Here is a 27,116-nt window from a genome sequence, read left to right on the forward strand (position 1 = left end):
TCGGTTGCCGGTTTCACGGTGTAAATTTTGGTCCCTGGTTCGATTACCGGGACGTCCCTAACAACATGTTTTTCTTGAAACACTCACTCCCGACCCCTGCTCGTGGGCTCCTTGCCTCCTCGCCACATTCCCTCACACTTCTTCACCTAGCATTTCCGCCTTTTTGTCAAACAGGGGTCCAAGATATGGTCCAAGACTAGGCCTAAGAGCCATCCTTCAATAAAGACATTACATTCATTCATATTTTATTCTTGTTCTTAGTTTTTGCTGTGCCTAAAAACTTAGCTCTTCATTTATTTCTTTTGTCTTTTGTTTTTTTATCATCTTTCTCCACTGCACCTGTTTTGTAAGCATATTAGACCAATGAAACCGCTAAGCGTAGACGTCGTTCGGGGCTCCTTTAGGCAACATTGTTAATGGCGTCTCTTTTGAGCGCATACAAAGCAAATAAAAACCGGCCGTCTCAGCGGCGCTCGGAGTTCATTTCGTGTTGGTGATGTTTTGAGTGACAAAATTTGGATACCTGTGTCTAGACTACGCTACGCAATGTCAGAAATTGACGAAGCCTGCAAAAACATCATCGCTTGGGTAGAAGCCGCGGTGTCGCCGACGACGTCTGCGGAGCGAAGAGCGGAGATATACAACGTTGGTTCCACCGAATTTATCCTGCATTTACTTGCGATGAATGGGAGGGTGTGGGCGGTAGCTTTTTTTCATGTAGTTGCGCCCGGTCCAAACAGAATATAGGACGCTGTTGATGATCCCTAGCATTAAAGTTCGTAAATGTGACCGCATGCGTGAACGAGTGGTGCTTCCTGAGTCCGCAGCGGTGTTTGTCTGTTAACTTCAAGTGAAACGCTTGAAATAATGCGCAAGTGAAACATTCGAGCTTGTTTTACAGTAGGACGTCATGTGCGATGTGCTAATATTACGCTCCAGTTTCTACTGACAACAGTGTTTGAGGTGATTTTTGTTCTGGTGCAGTGTTTGACTAATATTAGGTAATGTGCTAATTGCACCAGCAGAAGCTGGCACCGATAGACCCACTGGTTTGGTTGCATATTGTGTTATAAGCGTCACGTGCCGGTTACGGACTTTGCGCAAGCGCCGTTACCTGGCATTCGTTCTGCTAGTGCCAGTGAAGCCGTGTCAAATTGAAATGGAATTTTAAAGTTGTTACACCGCATCTTGGTTTCGCTGACATCGTCCTATCTGTAGTTCAAGTTCGTAAACAACGAATGTCTAGCAAGTGAAACAAACACGGGACACATTGAATACTGTAAGCAAGAGCTCCAAAACAAACAATACCTCATTAAAATGGGAACAAACACGTGACTCATCGAACGCGAACGAGGATGTGGCTGTCAACTAGGCTGGTGTGATGTCACCAGGCAGGAACCCTTTCTTCCAATTCAAAGTCAAGCAAAGCTCTGCAAGAGGCTAGAGTGACTGGGGGCACTTTGTTAAGTGCTCGTAAAAGTCACACAAAAAAATTGAAGGGAGACAGGGGAGAGGGATGCCAGCTTCATTTATTTATCAGCGAATGAGGCAGCATCATCCGTTAAGCAAAAGCTGAGAGAGCTACAAATTGTGTGATCTTTCGGTGAACGTAAAACGTTATTCAGCCTTTAGTGACCCTTTAAAAATACCGTGGTGGTACGCCTTCTGCAATAATATGCTCTATAGTCTAGGCGTTGCTTTCGCACATGAAACACTAATTTTAAATTCGTACAAAACTTGGTAGGTGCTTTCTAATGAGGCGAAATGTCACTATATGAGTGTCACAAGAAATACCACTCACCGGCCAAATTTTGCTAGAAATTATGCTTACTTAGTGCCTATACCAGCCCTGGTGTCTGGACTGGACTGGAAAGGACTTTATTCTGCCCTGGTGTCGAATGCTAGAGTCCACGTAGACGCTTTGCTGGTGCCCTCTTTGGGTCCCATCAGAACTGCTAGCCCTTCCTTTCACATCCGCTGCAGGCTTATGAGGACTTCAAGGACAACTCGCCCCTTTGCGCCAAATGTGGCCTGGCGCTTGCGGCAAAGGGCAACCACTCCGTGGTGCGGCACATTGGTCTACAACTTGTGGAGCAGTACATCAAGTGAGGCCTGCCACAATATCTGGCTATTGTAGACTGCACTGTGAGCGCGATGAATTATGGAAGCATGTTTTTCCCAGGTTTCGCTGGAACATGATCACGATTGAAGACAAGCACTTCATTAAGGAGAGCGTCATGAAGATGATGTCCGAGGTACGCTTGATTCTCTCAAACATTTCTGGATTTTTTTTTTCTTTCTTTTTCTTTCTTTCCTTGTTCTTCTTTTTTCTTTTTTTTTGTACAAATTAGAGATACTGGAGCGTGTCGATTTACAGTTTCAGGCTCAGCGCTGATATTTTTCAGGTAGTCTGAAAATTTTTCACTCCGCCGAAGTGTATGTGAAAAGCGAATGCCCGATTACTTATTGAGCGGTCCGCAGTAATTGGGGGCTGATAATCGAAGAGCCCCATTGTCCCTGATTTGTTGTGTTGCGTCTAGATGCACTGCTTCTCAAAGTACATTGACGTCCCATGATGTGGTGCTCATACAGGTTGCACTTGATTGATATAAATCCCTTGCCACACACCTCACACCTGTAATTCAAAACAGATTCAAGCATGTCTTTCCTCGGCAGGAGTCTATGTGTACCCTGTCCCAAGGTTAAAGATGTTACATTCAGAGATGTCAGTTCTTTTGACCTTAGAGAGTTTGTGGTGCTATTTGAGAACTATTAAAGGAACCCCACAGCACGCTTTGAGCAGTGCAAATAGGCCTGCACAATGTTTAGATTACACTACCAGGAATACCTGAGCCAAATAATACATGAGTTCAGGAAGTGATAAGCTCACAAATCACTGTGAAAGGTGCAGGAAAACCAACCACGCTCTCTTCAATTTCGCTCATGATGTACCACCTTAATGGCATCATTACAGCGGTTGCTGCCCTATTGGTGGTTTCTGGTCAACATCACGGTTTATTTCTCGCATTTTTGGTGACGATCGCTGTCGTCGGCGTTGTGCACCAAACTCTTCTATGCCTGAACCTGTACGCACGGTTTTGCCCTTTTTTTTTGTGTGTGTCTGTTGAAGTGGGCACGGAGCTGGAGCGACAAACTCAAGACTTCACTTTGTACCATGCGTTCTTCCTGCCTGAGTGCTTGCGAGCAAGCACCCATGCCTAAATTTTCATTGCACCACACCAGAAATAGACATATCCACGTAGCCGAGAAAAAGAGAAAAACTCTCGGCTTGTGATATATCAAAGGCCACCAAATAACATTATTTTATTCTGCTCTTTCATATAGAGCGTGTAGCCTTTGTTGCATAGTCCAAAGGTTGAGTTGAGAGGGAACGATTATTTGCGATTTTAAATCTTGCATAGCTCCAGGGATACTTGACAGATTTGTATGATTCGTGTGTTAGGAGATTGCTGGGAGGATAAACGTTACCCCAAAATACATTCTGAATAGTTGGTGATAAGTGCTTCAGGGTTCTTTTAATCTATATCAATTAAGGGCAGACAGCCTCAGGAAGGGCTACAACAGTACTCACTCACAGGATGAATTTCATTCTTTTTTGTGTTGCAATATTTTCTTTTTTAAGGGAATCTCTAAGTTTGCATGCATCAATGATGTGACGTACTTTTATTCTGCCCTGTCTTGACAGGGTGATAATATTCGTGCCCACTGCACGTCAACTTTGTGGAGACATACTAGACCTAAGCAGTGTCTTTCGCATTTGGCACGCAGTAGGGTAGAGATATGTTACCTGAAAATCGCAATTACCTTGATTCAGTGCCCCATTATCACCACGTACAGCGTAACAGATCAGTTGTTGCTTTTATTGAAAGAAATGGCATACGTATATGGGGGAAAGTCTGTGTTGATGAAGTGTAGTACAGTCAAACCCGTTTATAGCGAACTGCAATATGCACCGCGATTAGTCCGATATATCCAATAGTTCGATATAGCCGAACCCGCCTATAACGAGCTTGTTGTTACGAGTTCGCAATCCGCAGGAGTGGAGCCCCCCTCCCCCCTCCTCACCAACTCCGCCATCCGCGTGTGCAAAAACAAACACAGTAAAGTAGCCATTACCATACCAAAATACCCCATTTATTGCAAGTAATAAAGCTACTTTGCGCCTTAACGGCCCACATTGCAAAAAAAAGCGGTGATTTTTGTTTTCACTTTCGTTTTGGCGGCTTCAACTAGCATAGCATTCTCTATATGAAACATTGTTTGCACCAGTTCGAGTCCGCGTCCTCAAAAATCTAAGAAGCATTGGCGGAGCACATCGACTGTTGAAAGCGCTTCATTATAAGCATCGGACGGATTTCACTCGCGACATCATCGGGAACGCTGGCGAGCTCTTCCCACAGTTCACCGATGCTGCTGTCTTGGTCTGGACTCGATCACTGAGCGGGTTTCGTCACGAGTCCCGCGCGTCTGAAACAGTTACGGAAAGTATTGGGCGTCACGTCGCTCCGTGCGAGGCGCATTGTCTCAGTCGCGGCTCTTGCTCCGTGGTCGCGGCCAATCCACATCTCAATCGCCGCTCCGAGATCATGCATTTCGGCGGCCATTTTAGGCGCGCAGAGTTCGATATATTGGATGTGAACTTAGTTATAAGGAATATGTTTCCCATGTATTTCCGTAACTGAATTATTTTTGTTCAATATATAGCATAATTCGCTCTATCCGGGTTCGTTATAGCCGGGTTTGACTGTATGTTATTGCAAAGACAACAAAGTGCTGTTATAGTGTGTATGTGCGCTTCTGTTTACACACACACGTACATGCATGTAGTGAGGAACTCCTCACAAGGAGAAACGCGGGCAACACTGCTCCTATTATCATAATGAGGTGCACAATGTGATCTTGCTGCCCATTCTTTATGGAGTTGCAGGGATGGAGATGCACTTGGATTCCTATACAGTGTACCGCAGCAGTGAAATAACCGGACGTTTGGTTTTAAACCCAGGAGTCCTGCACTGCAGAAACCCTTTCCATTCGCCTAAATTATCTGATTCAGTGAAGCACTGTGCCTTGTTTTGTAGTGGGTTCAAGAATTCAAAGCTCTTTTTTCTCTCACTATGAATGTATTTACGAAATAAACGTAACTGCTATTTACCTAAAAATGCAGGTGAGAACTTTCTCTCTTATTGCTGGAGTTTGGGGCCTCTGAATTTGGCACAAACTGTACGGTTTGTTTGTGAATTTTTTGGCACCCTGGATACGTCGTGTAAGGTCGCTCTTGGTTTGTCACTTCCTCTCAATGTAGATAACCACCCTGCCCAGTGACGCTTCCTGCATCAAAACAAATGATGGCGCGTATCAGTGCAGCAGTGGAAACCCTGGAAGAAGGTCTCGTTAATTTGCCATTCTGGACTGCTCCAGGGCAACTCCATGTTTTTTCTGCGCCCATAGAATCTCTATTGCGAGAGCAGACCTGGTGCTGCCCACAAATTGCCCAGAGGCGTTCTGCTAGGGCAAGTGAGACAGATGCTGCTCTGTGGTCCTCTTGCAGGGCACGGAGCATTTGCTGGTGGAGCAGGCCCACATCAAGGAGGCCGTGTCCAAGCTGCTGGTGGAGATGGTCAAGCGGGAGTGGCCCCAGCAGTGGCCGCAACTCATGGACGAGTTGAACAACATCGCCGTTCTCGGGGTGAGTGCAAAGACGAAAGGCTTCGAAGGGGCAAGGCGTCTCGAATGTCATTTGCCCCTGCTCTTCCCTAAATGTTGCGCTGGAGATCATTTTGCCCATTTTCAGAAACACTGGGCTCAGTTTGTGATTTTGCACCCTGTTTCAACAAACAGGGCAGGTGGACGGGGACCAAGGGAGGGGCTGTTGCCGAGCTGAGGTCGTTAAATGGGTCAGCTTGGGGAACAAGATTTGCCAGGACGTTTAAGTACCTCATTTGGATACCTTTGAGGAAGTTCCAATGCTGAAGGGGTGACTGAACTAATTTTTGAAAAGCAATCGTGAGTCATTCCACTCTGTGGAGGTGGATGACCAGTGAAACTTTTTAGCGCAGAGCGAATTTTTGTTTCTCTTGAGCTTTGATGGCATGGTCATCCCTAGGAAAGACACACACACTTTTATTGAGACTCTGCTGATCTTGAAAATAAGGCCTGTTGATAAATAACCTATTCACAATGCATATGCAAGTGGTGAGACGCATAAATGCGTAACCTTGAGGTTGAAATCGGTGTTTTGAATGGGGTGTGACTCTGATGATGACCGCGTGCTGTTAGCACGTTCATTGGGATGGTCTTTTTTCAGTGCCTCGTGCTACGGAACACCTCGTGCTTCAAATGCTCTCGGATCGTCGAGAGTTCTTGTTTTGGGGCACAAAAAATGCGTAGAACTGTATGCGTATAAAAATACTGGTGCAGCTTGCTCTAGTGGTGGAAAGCTGAAGAAACAGCAGAGCTGGCACCCTCTCTCTTTGTCCCTCTCTTTTCGTCCCTCTCTCTTCGAAGAGAACCCTCTGTCTTTGTCGGAGACCCGGCTGTTGCATTATCATCATCAGCTGCAGCCCACCAGATCCACTGCAGGCCTGTCCCATCGACCTCCAACTGCTCCTTTTCCGCACCTGCTCAGGTCCCTTCTTGGCCTCCGAATTTCCTTATTCTGTCCCTCCATCGAGTAATTGGCCTTCCTCTTTTTGTAGACCCATCTCTCGGTGTCCACTCTGTCACCCTGGTAGTCCACCAATTGTCATTTCATGTAATTACGTGACCAGCCCAAGTCCATTTCTTTTTCTTTATTTGAACTATGGCACCTTCTACTCGAGTTTGTTCGCTGATCCAGGAAGGTTGTTTCCTGTCTCTGACTGTTACTCCAACCATTATTCGTTCCATGGCCCGTTGAGCCGGCCCAAGTTTGCTTTCAAGTAAGCCGCCAAGTTTCGTCTCCATGTATCATCACCTCACATTTATTTCTGAACTTGCCGCTGAATGTTCTCCATGACTGGCAGTCCTGGACCATTTCGTCCGCAGGCTTTCGCATCTCTCCCAAAGTGGACCACATTAGCACGCGGTAGATCCCGCGGCCAAGTCCAAAGCCAACGCTCGCACTACGAACCCGAAGGAAATGCTGTGCGCCCGGAATGCGATGATCGCTCAGTCAGATAAACGCCGGTTTCATAACACGAGGGACCCAGGTTCAGTTCCGACCACAGGAAGGTCTCCTTATTTTTTTTTTTTTTTAATTGGTTGCACACAGTATTGTTCCCCACCGCTGCTAACCCTGCACCGCTCAGGCCTTTGGGGTGGCCCAGTGGTTAGGTTGCCAGTTTCACGGCTTGCAAGGTCCTGGGTTTGATTCCCAGGACCTGCCTAAGTACATTTCTTCTTGAGGCTTCGGGGTTTCCTGTCTACGACGGACAGGTTCGTATCGATTTAAACAGCTCTGCTGTTGAAAAAGTAATGAAGAATATCCAGGATACACTCCCTTTCTCTCCAGTGTGCGTCGTGTTCACCCTGGTGAAACGACTCTCCCCATGTTCCTCCGCGCAGGAGACCCAGAAGGAGCTGGTGCTGCTGTCGTTCCTGCGGCTGGCCGAGGACGTGGTGGAGCTGCAGACGGTGCAGGGCCAGCGGCGGAGGGACCTGTACCAGGCCCTGGTGGCCAACCTGCCGGACATCTGCGCCTTCCTGCTGGCCACCCTCAACACCCACTACACCCGCTACCGGGAACTGGTAAGCACCAGAAGGGGGGACACTGCTTGCATGCCCTTCGGGGAACCCTTTCATCAAGCTGAACCGTGCCACAGTCCATGAGTCCGGCTTGTGCCTGCCCTGAAAATATAACTGCTGGTAATAATCAGATCTAGGGCCTTTTGTGGTCACCTCAACGTTTCTCGGATCAGCATATGGGCTCCTCTTTGTATTTTGTGCTTACGGTAACAGCTGAATACAGGCAGCTACCGCATCTTTGCATAACTCAATCACGAGACTGTTTTTGCAAGGGATGCCTCACACGGGAAGCATGTGCATTGTGTCGAAAAGCCAATTTCCATTAAGGAGGAGGACATAGTGGGCACCGAGTGTAACCCAGCAGCGTCTTAAAGAAGTCGCAAAGAGGAATGCCTTTGCCTAATTTTATCTGTTTGAGCAACCTTTTAAGGAAATAAATACGAAATATTTTACATTTCATTGCTTGTGCAATTCAGGAGACGTTTTTGAAATGCTCATTTTGAGGCGCATCTCAAGCGACCATGTGATCCTGCCAATCGGCAGCGAACTAGCAGTAACGTCACGCCAAGAACATGCGAGGGTCAAGTGCTCTTTTTGTATATTATTTTGTAAAGCTGTAAATCAAATGTTTTAAAAATAATGCATCCTTTATTGGTTGCCTTAGACAGTTTTCTGTCTACGCGACCAGTAGCGCGACCGCTGCTGTTGTCTGGCAAGCCCTTTTGGAAAACTTGGATCTACTAGCTATTTGTGCACAGGTTCTCTACTGAAGTTCATGTGCTTCTGCTAAATTCTCCTCAGAATTTTACCTTTGCTATATGAGACAGAAAAAACCCCTCAAGCAAAAATAAAAAAAACAAAGTTACTGCCGTGTGATTAGAACTTGCAACCACCCAGCTGTCCTGCATTGGAGTCAAATACCTTACTCTCTCAACAACAGACGTAAAGGGCACACACGACCGAAAAATGTAGCATAAAAAACGGTCCATCTGTTGTAGCCCAGCATTCCGGTTTGTTTTCATAAATTCTGATCTGCCCAGTGCTTTAACCGCCGACTTACTGTTGAACGCCGCCTCTCCAGTAATCCATAGGTGGGCATATCTAAGTGATGATACAACTTTAACAGCATTGGTTATTGCAGGAAATCACTCAAAGTGCGGTATAGTGGGAGTTGGTGATGCGCTGTATCACCGCTTTTCACTAGGTATTTTTACGATTATAGAGCAAAAAATGGATTGATTTTAATCTCTGACTACTCGAAGTCCCTTCGATGAACATGTCCATGCAGCAAATTTCCATTTGAAGCTTTTTATCATTTATCTCATCAGGTCAGGAAGTTTCACATTCGCGTCACACACATTACAGGCTATGAGGCAGACGTCGGCAAGCTTGAGCAAGAAGACCAACTGGTAGCAGAATGACAGTTTAGACTACTACAAAACAGCTTAAACAGTTCAAAATACCCGGATTACGTTTAAAAACGCTTTTGTGATCATGGAGAAATCAGTTGTTTTTCCAGGAAATGTTTTTTACGTGCCACAGAAAATCATTGGTGCTAAAGGGTAAGGTATAAAGTGATAGAGGAAGGATAGGTCTTTACAGCAGTGTTAATTTCAAACAGATTTATTACGAATATTATCAAAACGAAAAGTAACAAAAACAAAATAATCGATGAAAACATGAAGGCTACCTTGCACAAGGTAAACAAAAAATATTGAAATATACACGTTGAATACAAGGCCCTTATAGAATAGTACTGCAAATATAAGCTCTGTAAGTACAAAAGTTATTTACATACATTAAAAAAATTTAAGCACTGGTGCCTATCATGCCACCGTGCGAAGCAGTTTCTCGACGCGGTGATCAAAGGTTGGGTCCACTCTTTGTGCAGCCAGTACCAAGTAGTCCCATTTGAACGAAGTCAACACCCTGCAGATAAGAGCTGTGACCTTTAGAACAGATCGGATATGTTGACATCAATGCGCGGCAGTGATAAAACTGCCTTAGGAAAAAGAGAAACGTATCGGCGGATACCTGCTGATGTTCCGGGGCGGTTTGACGCACTTTTGCTGACCGTACTGAATTCTGATGAATCAAAATCGTCTTCCATGTCTGTGCTGCTACCGTCATCCAGAGATTTCAGCTCAGATTCATCGGAATTCATTGAAATCCATCGAAATCCATCGAAATTCGGCATTCTCGCGGAGCATCGGCGAGCGGCATCAATGCCTTAATTGAAACCATGTGCACTCGGCTGCGAATGGCCTTTAAAAATCCCCCCGTGGCGGAGAAAAGAAACTCAAAGGCAAAACTGATAAAATACTTCCTCTTTCACCCTTTGGATGGCGTTAGCAGTCCAGAAGCGCTCGGAGAGCACCAAAATTTGAATTTGTATCCATCGATAACATACTATCGATGGGAATAAGCAAGGTCATGAAAGTGTTAACATGACGTCACTTCAAGACTTGGGAGGAATGCCTCTGTGAAACCGTAACTGCATTTTTTTACCTACTTGCCAATATCATGCAATGAAAAAGGTATACATAGTTTGTTTATCAATGTTCCTAATAGTTCTAAACACGCACACAACCCAATTTTTTTCAAAATCTCTTCGTGACTCCTTTAAGTTTTGCTAGAAATTAGTGAGGCCAGTTTCGTGAAGCCTCATTTGTGAAACTTTCCATGTTTGACAGTTTATAGCTCGGTTGTTCAAGGGTTGATGCGCAGCAAAGGGAGGCACAAGTATCTGACTACTGGATGTTAGATATGACACCTTGCTTAAAAACAGAAAGTTGCACAATGTGATTACTCAGGAATTCATCGTACCAGCAAGCATTACACATGGCAAGGCTAAAGAAGGGACGAAACACGTATGGTGTGTGTTCCATCCCTTCTTTAGCTTTGTCCTGTGTAATGTTCACTAGTATATCGAATTCCTTAGCTGGAAAAAGTACTCATTTGTACTTCAAGCTGTAGGTACCAGTTGTTGTTGCAAGATCGGAATGCCTGACATCAGGCCTCAGTTTCTAAACTTCGGCTCTCACACTACAGTCACGGCTGTTTTTGTAGCCAAGTGTTACAAGCCCACAATGCGGCACTGGACGAGCTTTATTATAAATCTGCGCCTGTTCGCTGCATGCTGTCTGCATGCTCCGAAAGCGACCAAAATGTCACATATCCACAGAATAGTCCACACTCGCAGTAAGGCATTACACGAAGCTTTGTAAGCAGAAATGTATGCTGGTTTTATACGATATTTTATCATGGTTGGCACAGCCAAATGATCTCGCTATTTTCTTTCCTTTTCCTTTCAGAGGGACGACCAGAATGCTGAGGAACATAACCAAGAGGTGAGTGCATGGGACCATCAAGCAAAAGGGGCTTTTGCTTTTGCAGATGGTTGGGGTTCTTGTGAATAGGAAGAAGCCTTTTGCACCGAAAGCTAAGCGCTGGGAGCTTGCTAAAAGCCCTGTTGCCGCGTATTAAACGGAGCATGTAATGGCAATGCAGTGTTGCGGGTGGACAGACAAGCAAACCTCCCCATGTCTCGACAAACAGGCTTGGAAGGGTCTGGACTTTCGGGACGGGACATGTGTAGAGACTGTTGCTGCAAAAAGAGCAGGGTGTGCCCTTTAGTGGGGACTGATTTAGGTGGCATTATCAGGTTTTGTGCAAGTTGGACAGTCATTGTAGAGCTGATATGAGAAAAACGTAAATTCTTAAGTTCCTGGCAGCTCTGTGACTGTACACTGCGAGAAGAGAAGAAAGGGGAGTGCTCTGGACACTGTCCTCCTTCTCTGTGTGTCTTCGTTTTATGGGTGTGGATAGACAGTGTGGTGTAGTGGCGCCCTCTAGTGGAGCGCCCGCTCACTGTGGGCGCTTGGTTGTGTTAATTGTAACTAGATGTCGTTGCTGTGGTCGCACGTGACGGGTCACGTGCGTATGCGTCTAGGTGTCGTCTTGTCGAACAATAAACGTTCTCTTTGGGCTCTGGTCTTGGTGCGAGCAGGCCGCACTCTTTCTTCTTGGGCTTGTGCGTGGGCCCGGCGCGCTGAGCCTTCGCTCCCGTCGCCGCCGAGGCCGCTCGCCGTCGCCCACGACACAACATCTTTTTGGCGACGAGGATGGGATGCTTTTCTTCTGCTGCGACGACATCGTCGACGGGTCCGGCAGAATGAAAACGTGAGTGCGTTTGACCTCGCTCGAGTGTGACTGTCCGGCGCGTCTGGCGTCGCGAGGCCTAGCGTTCTTTGTGCTGACGCTTGTCGAACCGTCGTTTAGGCCTCGCCCTACTTCGTTCTTCTGCTTCTGCTCCTGCATCTCTCTCCTTCCTGCTTGGCAGCATGGGCCTCTTCGATAACCTGCCCGTTTTCCTCGAATTGCCGGGGCCGCCTCCGATTCCGTGGCATAACTGGAAAAAATTGTTTCAGGCCCATCTCGAGGCGGCTGGCGGCAGCGACTGGAATGACGGACGACGCGCGTCGGCGCTCGTCAGTGTTTTGGGTAGGGAGGGGCAACGAAGGTATTTTGCTGAGGCGGAGCAGGACGAAGCAAGGAGGGACGCCACCAGTAACGTGACCGACGCTAATGTAACCAGCCCTATCGTGACCGACTCCGCGACCGACTGTGGTGTGACCGCATCCTCGGCTCCGGCCATTTCGAAATTCGACCAACTTTTGGAGCAGCTGGACCGGCTCTTCGCTGCGTCCACAAATACGCTTGTTGAACGACATGAGTTCACAAGCCGACGTCAATTTCGGGGGGAAAGTTTTTTAGAATACGTGACCGCTCTAAAGGAGAAAGCCGTACGTTGCAAGTTCGGGCTGACGTACGCGGAGCGCGTCCGAGATCAAATCATACATGGAACGTCTAACCCCCAGGTTAGAGAAAAGCTGCTCGCACATGGCGAAAGGTTGTCTTTGGAGAAAGCTGAAGAGATTGGTCGGAGTTTTGAATCTTTGTCGTTGGCGAACCAAGCCTTCGGTTCGCATCAAGTACAAGCAGTAGGTCGACGAGGAGAAGGTGGCGTCGCGGAAGATGACAGTCGGGGAAGCCGCCGCGCTCAAGATGGCGGCGTGGAGAATCAAGATGGCTTGGGCCGCCGGGGAGGCCGGCGCGCTCAAGATGGCGGCACAGGAATTCAAGATGGCCTGGCCAGCCGGGGAGGCCGTGACGTCATTCCACCGGGTTCGGGAAGGCAAGATGGTGGCCTCCAAGATGGACGTTTCCATCCGCAGTCAGCTGTAGAGTTCCGCGGTACAGTTCAGCAGAAGTTTGCAGGCAAGCTTCAGTTGTGCGAACGATGCGGAAATAAATGGCATAATTCAGCATTTCAAAATTGTCCAGCCCGAAATCGGCGCTGCAACTCTTGTAATAAGTGGGGACATTTCGCATCGATGTGCCGTAAGCCGGCACCAGTGCATCGAGTTTCTTCGAAGGAAGCTACGGGATCCGCTTCGACACCGGAACCTGTAGAGCAGGGGTCTCAAACACGCGGCCCGCGGGCCGCATGCGGCCCGCGGACCCTTTTATTGCGGCCCGCGGCCCTCTCATGAGTGTCTTGGTTTATTTTTGTTTTTTAAGCGAATGAGTGAGCAGTGCGCGCCCTGCTTGTGTAGCCAAGGACACAGGTGGCCAGAGACTGCTCGAAAACGCGTGGATATCGTCTTTCACGGCTTCTTGTTACCAGAGCGGACACCCCTCTTTTCCGAAGGCCCCTCGATTCGGGCCGCGTTAAGTGGGGTGCACAATGGCCACAAGCAACTGCGACTTGTGGATCGAGCACTCTGCAGTGCGCACAGGGCTGGGCGAGCGCAGGCCGCGGAGAAACTGCCCGCGGCGTTTTTCGACCCTGCGAACGAGGCTGGCTGCACGTCACTAATGAGAAAACGGCGGCTTGTCCGGAGTTTTCCAGGCTTCTTCAAAAGCGCGACGGTTTCCGGGCGTTGTATGGTGTTTGTGGATATTTGCTTTCCTGTTCGTCTTTGTGTCAAACGCTTTTACTGCGCTGCAGCTGTGGAGAAAAGGACGCGGCCGCACGTCGGACTCTAGGTTCGGGCTCTAAAATGCACCCACGTGCGTTTAGGGGCGTGTCGCAGCGTTATTTATGGCCTGGGAGAGAGTGACATCTCGCTGCTGAGGAAAAGATTGCACATTGCGCTTCGAAACTCTGCACTTCCAGACATCAAACGCCACATATCTGTTCGCGTGCGCTAAATTGAGACACCAAACCAAGCGCCTATCCTCTGACTCGCAAGCTGTTGACAGCACTGTGGATGGTAGCGGCGCCCCAAGTCAATCATGATAGAGCGCACTACATAATTGTGCTCCTACGTGCCTGTCGCCTCCGTAAATTTGACAGGTGTCTTTTTGACCTTTTGGACGATCTGCAAACGAAGTTTTCTGCTGTGGAAGTCTAGGGAGCCACAATGTCGTTGTCCAAGCAGTCTGCAAAACGCAAAGCGGAAGACGAGAAGAGATGATTTCAGGAGCGATGGGAACTTTCTTATTTCTTCACGGAATCAAGAGACAAGGTGTTGTGCTTAGTCTGCCATCAGACTGTGGCTGTGCCGAAGGAGTACAATGTTCGACGCCACTTCATGACATGTCATCACGAGAAGTATGGGGCCCTCACTGGCAACGTTCGCGAGCACACCGTGACTCAACTGAAGGCGGCGTTGGGAAAGCAGCAAAACCTGTTCAAAAAGTCGGCTAAAGCATGCGACGAAACGGTAAGGGCAAGCTTCGTAATTTCTGAGCTTATTGCCAAATCTTCCAAGCCCTTCACTGAAGGCCTGTTCGTTAAGCAGTGCCTGCTCGGAGTTGCTGATGCTACCTGTCCCAGCATGAAAAAGACATTCAGAAAATATTCCTCTCTCCAAACACAGTCGCCGAGAGAATTAACGAGATCAGTGGAGACATTGAAAAAGGATTAATCAACCGATGCCACGAGTTTGAAGCATTCTCTATTGCAGTTGACGAAAGCACTGACATTACTGACAAGGCACAATGTGCTATCTTTGTAAGGGGTGTAGACAAAAACCCGAACGTCACTGAGGAACTCTTGGACTTAATCCCAATGAAAAGCACGACCACAGGGGCGGATATTCTTTCTGTTCTTGAAAGAGTGGTCGAACATGCTGGACTGCCGTGGGAAAAGTTGGTTTGTTTGGCTACAGACGGTGCGCCATCAATGGTGGGATGCAGGAGCGGGCTTGTTGGTCGATTGCGGATGAAACTCGCTGCACTCGGAATCGCCAATCAATTTGCCGCGGTTCACTGCATTTTGCACCAAGAATCACTCTGCGCCAAGTCTCTGCAAATGAAGAGCGTAATGGAAATCGTGCTCAGCGCAGTGAACTTCATCCGTTCAAGAGCTCTTAACCACCGCCAGTTTCTATCTCTTTTAGAAGCGGTTGGCAGCGAATATGGTGAAATTTCGTACCATACAGAGGTGCGATGGCTGAGTCGTGGAAGAGTGCTGAAACGATTTTTTGATCTCCGAGAGGAAATTGACGCCTTCATGAAGAGCAAGAACAGGACCATTCTTGAGCTGTCAGGCGAAAAGTGGCTTCACTCCCTTGCGTTCCTCAGTGATATCACTGATCATTTGAGCTGCCTCGACGTTAAACTTCAGGGAAAAAACAAACTGATCACGAAAATGCATGACGACATTCAAGCCTTTCAATCCAAATTGCAGCTTTGGGAGAGACAGATGAGAATTCAGAAGTTTGATCATTTTCTAACCCTGAAGTCGCTGGAGAACGTGGATAAACAATCCTGTGATAACTTCACTGACCTCCTCCATGATCTCCAAAGAGAATTCGAAGGACGCTTCCAAGACATCACCAGCCTCGCCGATGAATTCCGGATTTTTTCGTTGCGTTTTCGGTGCCGGTGGATGACGCAGCGCCCGAGTTACAGATGGAACTTCTTGAGCTGCAGGCTAATACTCCGTTGAAGCAGACATTTCAGGACGTGGCTGTACCAGACTTCTACAAGTTTCTTGACGATGCAAGTTTCCCGGCGCTTCGTCAACAGGCTGCAAGGATCATTGCCATGTTTGGAAGCACCTACTTGTGCGAACATCTGTTTTCCTTGCTGAAGGTGAACAAGTCAGCTCTCCGGTCGAGGATGACTGATGAGCACCTGCGATCGACCATGAGGGTCGTTTCCGCGCAAGAAGTTCATGCGGACATTTCTTCTCTAGTCGCAGCCAAGCGTTGCCAGGCATCAAGCCAGCATGTTTAGAACAATAACAGCTACATTGAGGTTCTCAAGGAATAAAGTTTTCTGACTTTCATAAATGTAACTGGCAATATTTTCTCGTCAATTACTATCAATAACGTTTATTATAGTACGATACGGTGACGCAGCTTCCCTGAATCCTATTTTCGTGAGGCACCCAATACAGTCACCACATGTTGAAGCATAATCGTGGAACAAATATTTGATATTTCAGAATAGGCATCCGCATTTTAGTCATTCTGGAGATTGGTATCGATACGTTTCGCGAATCCTGACGCCCAGTTCCATTCTGGAAAGGCAGCGTTATCTGACATTTTGTTAATCATCCCCCCCCCCCCCCCCCCCCCCCCCCCCCCCCATCGTTTCAACCTTCTTCGCTCTCCCGGCCCTTGCGGGACTAAAATCCGTGACTGCGGCCCGCTCACTGATGCGAGTTTGAGACCCCTGCTGTAGAGCATCCAGCATCCACGGAGATCAACGCACCCGCAAGATCTTCCGTCTTAACAGTCAGCACTTCTTCTAGAAAGGACTTAGTCGTCCAAGCTGAAGTCAGCGTCAACAATCCTCCAAGGAAGGACTTAGTCGTTCAAGCCGAAGTCAGCGGAGTGACCATGCAACTCTTAGTCGATACCGGAGCATCCGTGTCGTTGATGACTGTCGAAGATTTCAAGCGTCACTTCAGTAAACAGCATGCGCTGTCCAAGGCTTCCGTCAACTTGTGGAATTTTTCCAAACAACGTATCGGCATCCGCGGCTCATTCCAAGCTCCTGTTCAAGTCTTGCAACGGTCTTGCTCCGTCACATTCTACGTCACCGACAAAGGGACATCTCTTTTGGGACTCGACGCCATCCAGCAACTGGGCATTCAGATCGACGGTGCGTCTCTTACGTGTCGACTAGCATCGGTGTGTGCAGTGCAGTGTCCCGTGAACGTGCCCCCGGGTTTCGAACATCTCTTCAACGGCGAGTTGGGTCTTGTCAAGGACGTCTCGCATAAGATCCAACGGCGGCCAGGTGTGACTCCAGTTGCATCTAAGCTACGAAGATTGCCTCTTGCTCTCCGTGATCCAGTGTCCAGCGAGCTGCGACGCCTCGAGGACAATGATGTCATTGAGCGTGTCGACGCCTCGGAGTGGGTTTCGCCACTCGTCGTCGTCCGGAAAAAGAACGGGGACATTCGGCTGTGTGTGGACCTCCGGGAACCGAATAAGGCAATTATCATTGATGGGTATCCTTTACCGCATGTTGAAGAGCTGTTGCAGATGTTTCATGGTGCTGTTTGTTTTTCTAAGCTTGACTTGGCGTCGGCTTATCATCAGTTGTTGCTGGAAGAGGGCAGTAGGGACTTAACTACTTTCGTGACTCATGAAGGTTTATTCAGGTTTAAGAGGGTGTGTTTTGGTCTGGCGTCGGCGCCTGCGGTTTTTCAAAAAATGATGTCTCAGATCTTAAAAAATTGCAAAAATGTTGTTTGCTATCTTGATGATATTCTTGTGTGGGGAAAGACTCAAGCTGAGCATGACGCGAGCCTGGTTGAAGTCTTAACATGTATAGCAAACAGTGGCATGAAGTTGAACGACAAATGTCTTTTTTCGGTCAAGGAACTTGATTTTTTGGGTCACAAGATTTCGGCTGAGGGCATCTCACCTTTGGAGAGCAAAGTAAAAGCTATAGTTCATGCTCCCGCTCCTACGGACATAAGGTCACTGCAATCATTTTTAGGTCTTGCAGGATACTATGCTAAGTTCATAAAGAACTATGCAGAGATAGTTGAACCACTTCGCCTCATGCTCAGGAAGGGTCAGACGTTTTGTTGGTCTGATGATGTTCAGCGCAGTTTTGATCAGTTGAAAGCGTGCCTCACATGTTCTCCGGTTGTGAAGGTCTTTAATCCTGACTTGCCTGTAGTAGTTACTACCGACGCATCTGATGTGGGAATTGGCGCGGTACTACAGCAGCGGTATGGTTGTAGGCTTGAAACAGTAGCCTTTGCTTCTAGAACTTTGTCCGAGACTGAGAGAAAATACTCTGTGGGAGAGCGCGAAGCGCTGGCTTGTTTGTTCGCGTGCGAAAAGTGGCACATTTTTCTTTGGGGCAGACGGTTCACACTTAGAACTGACCATCAGGCTGTAGTTGCTTTGTTAGCCGCAGGAGACTCAGGTCGGAGACCTTTAAGGATTTCACGGTGGTCAGCTCGTCTGCTGTACTACAATTTTGACATCGAGTATTGCAAAGGCTCAGAAAATCTGGTGGCTGATGCTCTGTCAAGATTACCCATTCAGACCGGTCAGGAACTTCAGGAAGAAGAGATAGTGTCGCTGGTAACATCAGTAGTCGATAAAGAAACCGTGCAGCTGGCAACGAAGGCCGATGTAACGTTGCAGAAGGTAGCAGAGTATGTGTCAAAGGGTTGGCCTGATAAGAAAAAGGTACACAGTGATTTAACTGCTTACTTTCATGTAAGGGATGAACTTTCTGTTGTGGACGGATTACTCATGCGTGATGACCGTGTAGTCATTCCTTGTGTACTGGTACCTACGTTTCTCGAGTTAGCACATGAAAATCATCAAGGAATAGTACGAACGAAGCAACTTCTCCGGGAACGTTACTGGTGGCCTCAAATGGATCGCAATGTTGAAGAACATGTAAAGCATTGTCACGTTTGTCAGCTGGCAGACAAGTCTGCTAAGCCTCATGTAGCTCCGTTACAGCCAGTGGAATGGCCTGAAGGGCCTTGGCAAAAGTTGGGAATGGACATCGTCGGTCCGTTAGATGTGTCGTACCCCCGATTTCTTGTTACACTAGTCGATTACTACTCTAAGTGGCCTGAGGTTCTGGGCACAAATTCCATTTCAACTGAGGATGTCATTAAGTTGTTGGACTCTTCTTTCAGTCGGGAAGGGCTCCCTGAGGTTTTAGTGACGGATAATGGACCCCAGTTTGTCTCCAAACAAATGCAAGAGTATCTAAAGGAAAAAGGTATCCGCCACGTGTTCTCGTCGAATTATTACCCTCAGGCTAACGGCCAGATTGAACGGTTTAACAGAGTTCTCAAAGAACATTTACAGGTAGCCAGACTTGAAGGCAAGGATGCTTCGAAGAGCATTACACAATTTCTTGGGTCGTATCGGGTCACACCACATTCAGTGACAGGTCTTTCTCCAGCTTTTTTGCTGCATGGACGTCAGCCTCGTTCCAAAGTGGATATTAGCAACTTCAGGATACGTAAAAGGGCAGCAGAATCGGACAATTTCCTGCCTCATGTTCGGAATCAGGTCTTCACGAAGCAGCATAAAGCTAAACAGTACTTTGACAGAAGGAAAGGTGCGCAGCCGACCCGCATAAAGGTGGGAGATGTCGTGAAGGTAAAATTCCGTAAGCAAGGATTTCTGAAGTATAGTAAGCCGTTGACAGTGCAAGCTCAGGTTGCACCTTTCACCTTTAAGCTCAGTGATGGAAAGATCTGGAACGCTTCGAAACTCACAGTCGTTCCGAAAGGAATTGAGGTTGGCTCGGCACCGTATTCCTATGACAATGTTGAACTCTCGTCGAGGCATAAAGAGTTTTTGTACTCTTTGTCTAACTTGGACATTTGTGACAGTCAGTCCCCTAGTCTACAGTTGTCAGAAGGGACAACCCCCAGTGTTCAGACAGACTCTGATCTGTCGGAGGTCTCTACCAGTGCAAGGTCTGAATCCATTGTCCCTCGGGAACCATTAGAATGTCAGGAAGAAAATAGTGAACAAACAGATCCAAATAGCCATGTAGACAACACAAGGGAAAATGAGGGGGTTTCTGGATCGTCAAATAATGCAAGTTCAACGTCTACGCGTCCGCGCCGTAAGACTAAGCAGCCTCAGTGGCTTCGCGAATATGTGCAGTAAGGGGTATACGTACGGTTCATGCTTTGCGTCATGTTGAACGTGTCATGTCTGTGTTGAATCGTATATCATCATTGAAAGTGTTTTGGACGGGTTTTTTTTTGGGACTTTAGAGAACTGTCGTGAGCGAAAATGTTTTTTGGACGGGTTTTTTTTTTTGGGGGGACTTATAGAACTGTCGTGAGCGACTGATAGCCTGTTGTGTGAGTCAAGTGAAAGGAAGATGCAGACATTCTTCAAAGAGCGGGAGAATGATGTGCAGTGTGCATTTAAGATGCTGTATGTATTTCGCAGAGTGTGCGAACTTCTTTTGCACGGGAAGATGATGTGGTGTAGTGGCGTATTTCGCAGAGTGTGCGAACTTCTTTTGCACGGGAAGATGATGTGGTGTAGTGGCGCCCTCTAGTGGAGCGCCCGCTCACTGTGGGCGCTTGGTTGTGTTAATTGTAACTAGATGTCGTTGCTGTGGTCGCACGTGACGGGTCACGTGCGTATGCGTCTAGGTGTCGTCTTGTCGAACAATAAACGTTCTCTTTGGGCTCTGGTCTTGGTGCGAGCAGGCCGCACTCTTTCTTCTTGGGCTTGTGCGTGGTGGGCCCGGCGCGCTGAGCCTTCGCTCCCGTCGCCGCCGAGGCCGCTCGCCGTCGCCCACGACACAACAGACAGTTCCTTTCCTTCATTGCCTCTCTCTATGCCTTCCCCTTCTGAACAGCAGTGGCCACAGCACTGTGCCTTGGAGGTAACTTGCTGTTGTTATTGGACTGTGGAGCCAGCCTTTTTTTTTTTTTCTGTCTTTCTTTATTTCTAAATTTCTTTACACATACTATGTGTGTCTCTCAAGGCCCCTCTACTTCTGCTTTGTCCCTCTTGGTACTACACGATCTGGCTAAGGTGTTCAGCCGTAGGCCTAGCACTGAGAGCTGCTTCTCCCTAGAAAAGCGTCTCCCCTAGTCTTTCTTATGGCTCTCCCAGAGGCTTTTTTTATGCCTTTCCCCCACAACTGGGCTCGCTGGTGCCCTGTCTGTTGCCCTGCAGCTGCGCCTGCACCGGCAGCTGACCGAGACGACGCTGCAGGCCCTGGAGGGCTTTGTGGAGTGGATCCCCGTGGGCGAGATGATGGGCTCCCAGGGGCTGATCCCCCGCATCTTCTGCTTCCTGCTCTCGGACCGGGCGCTGCGCGTGCGCGCCGCCCAGTGCCTCCGGCTGGTGCTCACTCGCAAGGTAGGGGCGGAAGAGGAGAGGCTGTGAGAGGGGACCTGAAACTTGCACCATCAGCGCAAGGACAATAGAGTGAAGCCCTCTTGTCCTTATTTTGGACAACGATAAGGGAGAAAGCACCATGCGTGCTCTGATCTGGCCCATCTCAGACACCATTCCCGTCATCATGGCTTGTTGCCTTGCACATTCCCCACCCCTTGTTGTTGTGTTGGGCCAAGCAGTGGAGGGAAACTCTCACGAAATCATGTAGCAACCCTTCCAAATTTTCGCTTTGTTGAAGAGATCGGGCTCTTTGCTTTCAATAACTCCTGTCCAAGCACCACTGTTATTGTGCATCTTCAGAGGAGGAGGAAGGTGTTCTATGATTTTTTGAAAGGGGAGGAGCAGGACACTTTATCACAAATAGGGAATATCAGTGGAGAAAAGGTTGGGCTAGTTTTCAACAATAAATGAGCAACTAAAGTTTTTGCCTCGTGTTTGCACACAGACGTGAAGATCACATTTTCTGGTCTATTTTGTACAGCACAAAGAACGGCAATGACACTTGCCTTCTAGTACACTTTTGTTTCATGTGCTATATGTTTTTCATTTATGGATTGTACAGTCAAAATTCGAACTTTTGGCTAAAAGGATCTTTGCTCTGTTGGGGGAAACGTAATGAAGTCTAATGTAAGATATTATAAGCAGGTCTGTTTATACCAGAAATCTGAACTACGTTTGCAAGATACAGCGAAGAACTGCATGTTGTGGTAGCTATTGTTGCTAATGAGTGACTACTTAGAGACATCCCGAATCTTAAGGAAATCACTCAACCTGTCATACTGTGTTGATGCTTGCATGGGGATTGTTTTTTTTTTGCTTGTTTTTTCTTTTAAGACGGCGTTGTAGGCTACTACTGCATGATGGTAAAGAAAGTAAAGTTATTAAATTCTCACTAGACTACGTGACTCTTATTAGCAGGGATGCTGCCTGTTTCATTTGCGTGCCTTTTTTGAGGGGGCTTTTTTTTTTTTGTCACTTTCAACATGTGATACAAAACTTTAAAAAAACATTTTCATTATCCTGTCTGCGTTATCCCCTCTGCGAATAACAGGGAAAGCCTGCCGAGAGGAAGCCCCTGCTGGCGCTGTTCAACCAGCAAGTGTTGGAAGTGGTCATCTCTGCCGCAAAGTAAGGGCGAAAGCATCGTGGGTGCTCTGGTCTGAACCATCTGACATCATTCCTGTCATCATAGCCTGCTGCTTTACGCATTCCTCTCCCCTCAGAGTTGTGTCGGGTGAGCCCTTGGAGGAGAGCTCTTTCCTCTTCCTCAAGGAGCTGTCCTCGGTCATAGCCAGCCTCGGAACCAACTGCATCACGCACTGGGTGAGTTCGTTTGCTTCATTGCAGTAACCATTAGCGAAGGCCATGCTGGGATACCTTGAGTAGAGTTTGTGAATGGTTGCACAGGCCCCAAGAATCGAGTTGCCACCTCTGCCAAGGTTTGCAGTTTGAGGAGTGCCCCTGCATCGTTCAAAAGAGGACGTTCTACTGTAGTCAACATCTGTTGAAAAGAAACGTCGGATCGCACGTGATACACCTTGCAGAAGGTCTGGGGCAATTGATTGAGGAAGGCGTTAGTCGACGAGGTGCCTGGTGCAGTTGCCACTGATTAGCGTTTTGCACCATTTCTGTGGCGGTGTTTGCTTCTTGACGAGTTGTTTCAAAACTCGTGACAAAGAAATGAAAAGGCTATCGTCAAAGGAATGTGGTGTGGTTAAGGAGGTGGGATAATTTGAGAATTAATAAGTTGTCGACGTCATTTCGTGTCCTTCTGTCCCTCGTTTCCATCATCCGTGAATTCTCCTGTTTAGTTTCTTGCTGGGGATATTTTGGGTTTAAATGTGATGCATACATATGAAGTGGCCATTAATGTGTTCTTTCAAGGTGATCTTCATGTGTGGACTACTTGTATGTACTAGACAGCTGCTTTCACTTTGCTTTTCCTGCAGACGTCTTGCGAAGCAGTTGTGTGAATATGGTGTTTCCTTTTCACTGTCGCATGTCACAAGCAGAACTTTGAAGACACGAGACCATCTCCCGAGCTGCTTCAACTCTACTTTGAGGTCCTCATGTCACTAATGCACCATCCAAGCCAGGTATGTTTGCCCTGTTGTATGCATCAGTTTGTTTTTACCATTTTGTATCTGAAAAAGTACACATATATCAAAATTACGTAGCTTTTAAACCATATTTTATGCTTTATATATGCTCCAGGAGTACTAGTAGTGTGCAGTGTGCTTTGCTGCAATAACTAAAAATTTTGCAGCCGGAACTAGTGTTTCTATATTGTGCTGGTAACGTCAAGTGTTAATCTCATTTTAGGTTGTTTTAACAGCAAATCTGGCTTCAATTCTAATTCGGTTCATTTACAGTAAGTAGTATGTGTCATGTAGTAGCAGCACATATCATGATGTGGAATTATTTCTCAGTGTGACAAGGTGTTTTGGCCTGAGACAATACAAGCAAAAAATGTTGTCAGACTTACTGTTAGAAAGTAGGCTGAAAAATTGGATCTGTGTGCTAAGCCAGAACACAAAATGAGCTAGTAGTCTTTAGTGAAAAAAGAAGTCATTACGGGAGCAACGCAACTGACTCAGCGCACTGTGAAACAACTATCACAAGTGAGAAGTTCGTCAACCGTGTTTTATCTCAATTTGGACAGCTACATATCAACGCATTATGAGTCTGGCGGCGGCCTAGTGGGTCTGCGACATTCTGAACGAGATACATTGCGAAGCACACAGTTGTTACGTGTCACAAAAGGCAGCGCATTTATGAAGAATGAATTATTGAGCTAGGCTATGGGACAAAGTAGCCACCGTGTCTTGAATTATGGGCTAATGTGATTACTGATTTTGAGAAATGACCGAGTCAGTGTTCATTTGTGAGCTTTTTTAAGCACTGGTTGTGATGCATTACATTTAAATACGCAGTGGTGTAAAGGATTGCTAACGGAACATTTATGTAGGGGAAAGGGTTGTGCAATAGAGTAGCTGCTATACCATGTTGTATTGCGATGCGCACTGTTATTGCATGTCACAAAGAGTACATTTGTGAATGAGATACAGTTGAGATAAAGTAGGCTTTGAAGTAGGGACACATCGCTTGTTCACGTTTGTGAATCAGTAAAGCTGGCTTGGGTGTTTTGTGAGGTAGTAGTTTCCACGTGCTATGTGGCAACTACCTCGTAGAAACAAAAAATAAATACAGACTAGTGTAAATATAGTTTAAATGTGCTGCTTTGTTTTAGTATGTTTTCACGATAATTGAGCTGTTATGTCTGTTATGTATTGTTTGAGAGAAGGAAAATGCTACGAAAGAGTTGAGGGAGTGTTTTTTCTTGGGGGGGAGCACGGCACTGTATTACACACTTAAATGAACATTCATCGAAATTTTTCTCTGCCATCGTGTTGTTTAAACATTCATTACCATGTTGCACCAAACCACTTCTTGATTAAACGCTAAATAGTGGCTTACATCTTGCATTTATGGTGCACAAAGTTCTCTAGACCAGCTATACTGTGGGTTTAATTCTAGCTACGATAAAAAACCTGTATTGTGCCGAACACACTGACAAACAATACTAACGTTTTTATCAAACGTGCCCCAGGGCCATTTATAACTATCAAGAAAGATGCACTGTGTACTGTTTTACTGACTAACTTATAAGCTTTTAAATATCGAAAGAGCAGTGCAGTTCCAACTAGTAATCCAAAGATACTCTGGGAAGAAACTAGCAGTGTGATTAAACAGTAAATCAGTTCTCGGAAAATTCTGAGGGAAGATTTGTTGTAAGTAGTCAAGATACAACAACAACGCGTTGCTGAAAGCTTCCCTTACAACGTGTCAATAGCTGTGGGGAAATAAAAGGTATACAAATAAGATTTGTAATGACTCCTTTTGCCCTTATTTTTCCCTTTGTTTCTAATTTACATCAGTGATTCGGTTGTGTTGTCTTCAAACAGATTTTGCCCTAAATGATCGCTGTTCATTGCAGAGTTCTGCCCCTGTAACGCTGTTTTCCCCTTGCCTCTGGTTCAGGTTGTGAACAGTAATGCTCTGCGGGTGTGGCTGACCCTGTTCCGGCACGCAGAGATGTCGCGCCTGGATGTGGTTCGGGACCTCATCCCAAAGTTCTTGAAGGTCGCCACTGAAAAGGTTCTCAGGGTGTGTCGACCGGTTTTCTTCTCTTGTGTATTTTTTTCTTGCTGAGGTCACAGAACGGTGGCTTACTAGAAGCTGCGTTTAGTGGTTTACGTTTTAGCTGTGGTAAATAGTCGTGAAATCAAGCAGTTACATGCTCAAGGACAGAATTTGCAAGCCCCTTTTTTGTGCTAATTTTTAATCCCAGCCATCCTTCATGCTGCTTTTGCAACACAGAGTAGAGATTCCTGCTATTGCTCCTCTTTTTTTTTTTTTTGCACTTCTGGTAATGTGCTGGCATCGTCCTGCTACCCTTTGGTGTTCTTTTCAGTCCGTGTTGTATTCATGCCTCTTATTTTGCACCCTGGGGGTTTTTTTATTTTCCTTTATTTTTTTATTCCCGTCTCCTGTACATCCTTGCCTTACCTACCTAAGACCAGCCCTTTTGAAAATTGCAGGTCGGCTACCCATCGCGTAATGACTACCCTGCGTGCGCCTACTCTCGGCTGGACTTTGACAGCGATGAGGACTTTGCACCGTTCATAGGAAGTAAGATGGCCTTCCTCTACAGCTCATGTCGTGGATATATGTGCGGGAGGTGGTCTATTCAGCAACACGGGCTGGCTGTGATACCAAAAATAGTGGCTTTGATAGAGGCCCTCGATACACACTGCAACGATTGTGTTTTCGACACCAATGCGAGACACAGCCATGAAACCTAATTCTGATGCCAACGCTCGATTATATACCTATGGGGAGATTACATGTGCCCTTTTTGTTAGAGGATCTCAAAATAGGATTACGTTATTTGGCACAGAAAGCTCATCCAAGGTTGAGGGGGGGAAAATGAGGCATCCTTTTTTAAAACTGGTGCACTGATCAAATTGTAGCGACTGGCTTAAGCCTAGTTTTTCTGAATCCTAATTTGCACTAGATTTCCTTGCATGTTTGGTAAAAGCGTGTATTTTAAACTCTGACGGTGTGATGGTATTTCACCTGCCATTTCCGCATTTAGCGTACAAAAGTGCTTTTTAGGAAAGATCTCATTATTCAAACCATCGGTTAATGTCTAAAAAGACTACAAGTTTGCCCTTTTGATGCCTCTTACTTGTTACTTCCTTGTTGGCTAGTGTTTACTATTTTGTATTAGAAGAGGTCTTATTATCCAAACAGTCGATTGATGTCTAAAAATACTACAAGTTTATCTTTTTGATGCCTTTCATTGGTTACTGTCATGTTGGCTAGTGCGTTTACTATTTGCAGTACTCTATCCTGCTTCTTCATTTTTTTTTTCCCCCACATTGCCAAATTTAGTCTGCGCAGCTCGTACTGGTTTGCTGACTCTCTCCCCTCTGCTCCCTCTGCCCCCTCTGCGACAGAGTTCAGGAGTGAGGTGACCGACGGCATTCGCCAGGCCACCTTGCTGAACCCCATTGCTGGCTTCCAGACGGCCAGCCACTGGCTGCAGACGCTGCTGGTGGCCAGGATTGATGCGGGGAACGGTACGCCGGTCATTTCCAACATGTTCACTAAACGCAGCAGTGCAAAATTTAAGTGGTCGAGACGACAAAGTACAAGTTTTGTTCATTAGAAGAATGCTTGGTCCCTATAACAATGACACCAGTTTTATTGCAAGCTTCAAACAAAAGCCTGCGATATTAGGGAAAACAGATGAAGCCGTGGCGAGTCCCTGGCCTTTTTCCGACAACTTTTTTTATGACGTCACGGAATCTTGTTTGTGCAATTGGTGGCTGCCAACTGAAGCCACTCTCACGAGATGTGACTGGCCAATGTAGTCGTCAGTTGTGATTGTAGTCGTGATTGTAGTGAGGCTTCTAGTTG

At 46.8% G+C, this 27,116-nt stretch overlaps 1 protein-coding gene across 1 annotated transcript in view; it reads left to right on the forward strand.

The window, feature by feature from the left end:
- Positions 1 to 398: 398 nt before the first annotated feature.
- Positions 399 to 27,116, forward strand: part of Ranbp21 (exportin-5-like protein Ranbp21) — a 70,923-nt gene continuing 44,205 nt past the window's right edge. Inside the window, exons 1-13 of the mRNA XM_077681414.1 lie at positions 399 to 645; positions 1,984 to 2,105; positions 2,183 to 2,255; positions 5,570 to 5,707; positions 7,564 to 7,746; positions 11,058 to 11,093; positions 20,907 to 21,092; positions 22,183 to 22,259; positions 22,355 to 22,454; positions 23,144 to 23,227; positions 25,173 to 25,298; positions 25,733 to 25,823; positions 26,654 to 26,776. Of these exons, the coding sequence (XP_077537540.1) occupies positions 547 to 645; positions 1,984 to 2,105; positions 2,183 to 2,255; positions 5,570 to 5,707; positions 7,564 to 7,746; positions 11,058 to 11,093; positions 20,907 to 21,092; positions 22,183 to 22,259; positions 22,355 to 22,454; positions 23,144 to 23,227; positions 25,173 to 25,298; positions 25,733 to 25,823; positions 26,654 to 26,776 (1,438 nt within the window). The 5' untranslated portion in view covers positions 399 to 546. The remainder of the gene's footprint in view (positions 646 to 1,983; positions 2,106 to 2,182; positions 2,256 to 5,569; positions 5,708 to 7,563; positions 7,747 to 11,057; positions 11,094 to 20,906; positions 21,093 to 22,182; positions 22,260 to 22,354; positions 22,455 to 23,143; positions 23,228 to 25,172; positions 25,299 to 25,732; positions 25,824 to 26,653; positions 26,777 to 27,116) is intronic.

The sequence above is a fragment of the Haemaphysalis longicornis genome, unplaced genomic scaffold, assembly GCF_048455015.1.
Source record: "Haemaphysalis longicornis isolate Haplotype H1 unplaced genomic scaffold, Haemaphysalis longicornis Haplotype H1 scaffold_8, whole genome shotgun sequence".
Classification (NCBI taxonomy): Eukaryota; Metazoa; Arthropoda; class Arachnida; order Ixodida; family Ixodidae; genus Haemaphysalis; species Haemaphysalis longicornis.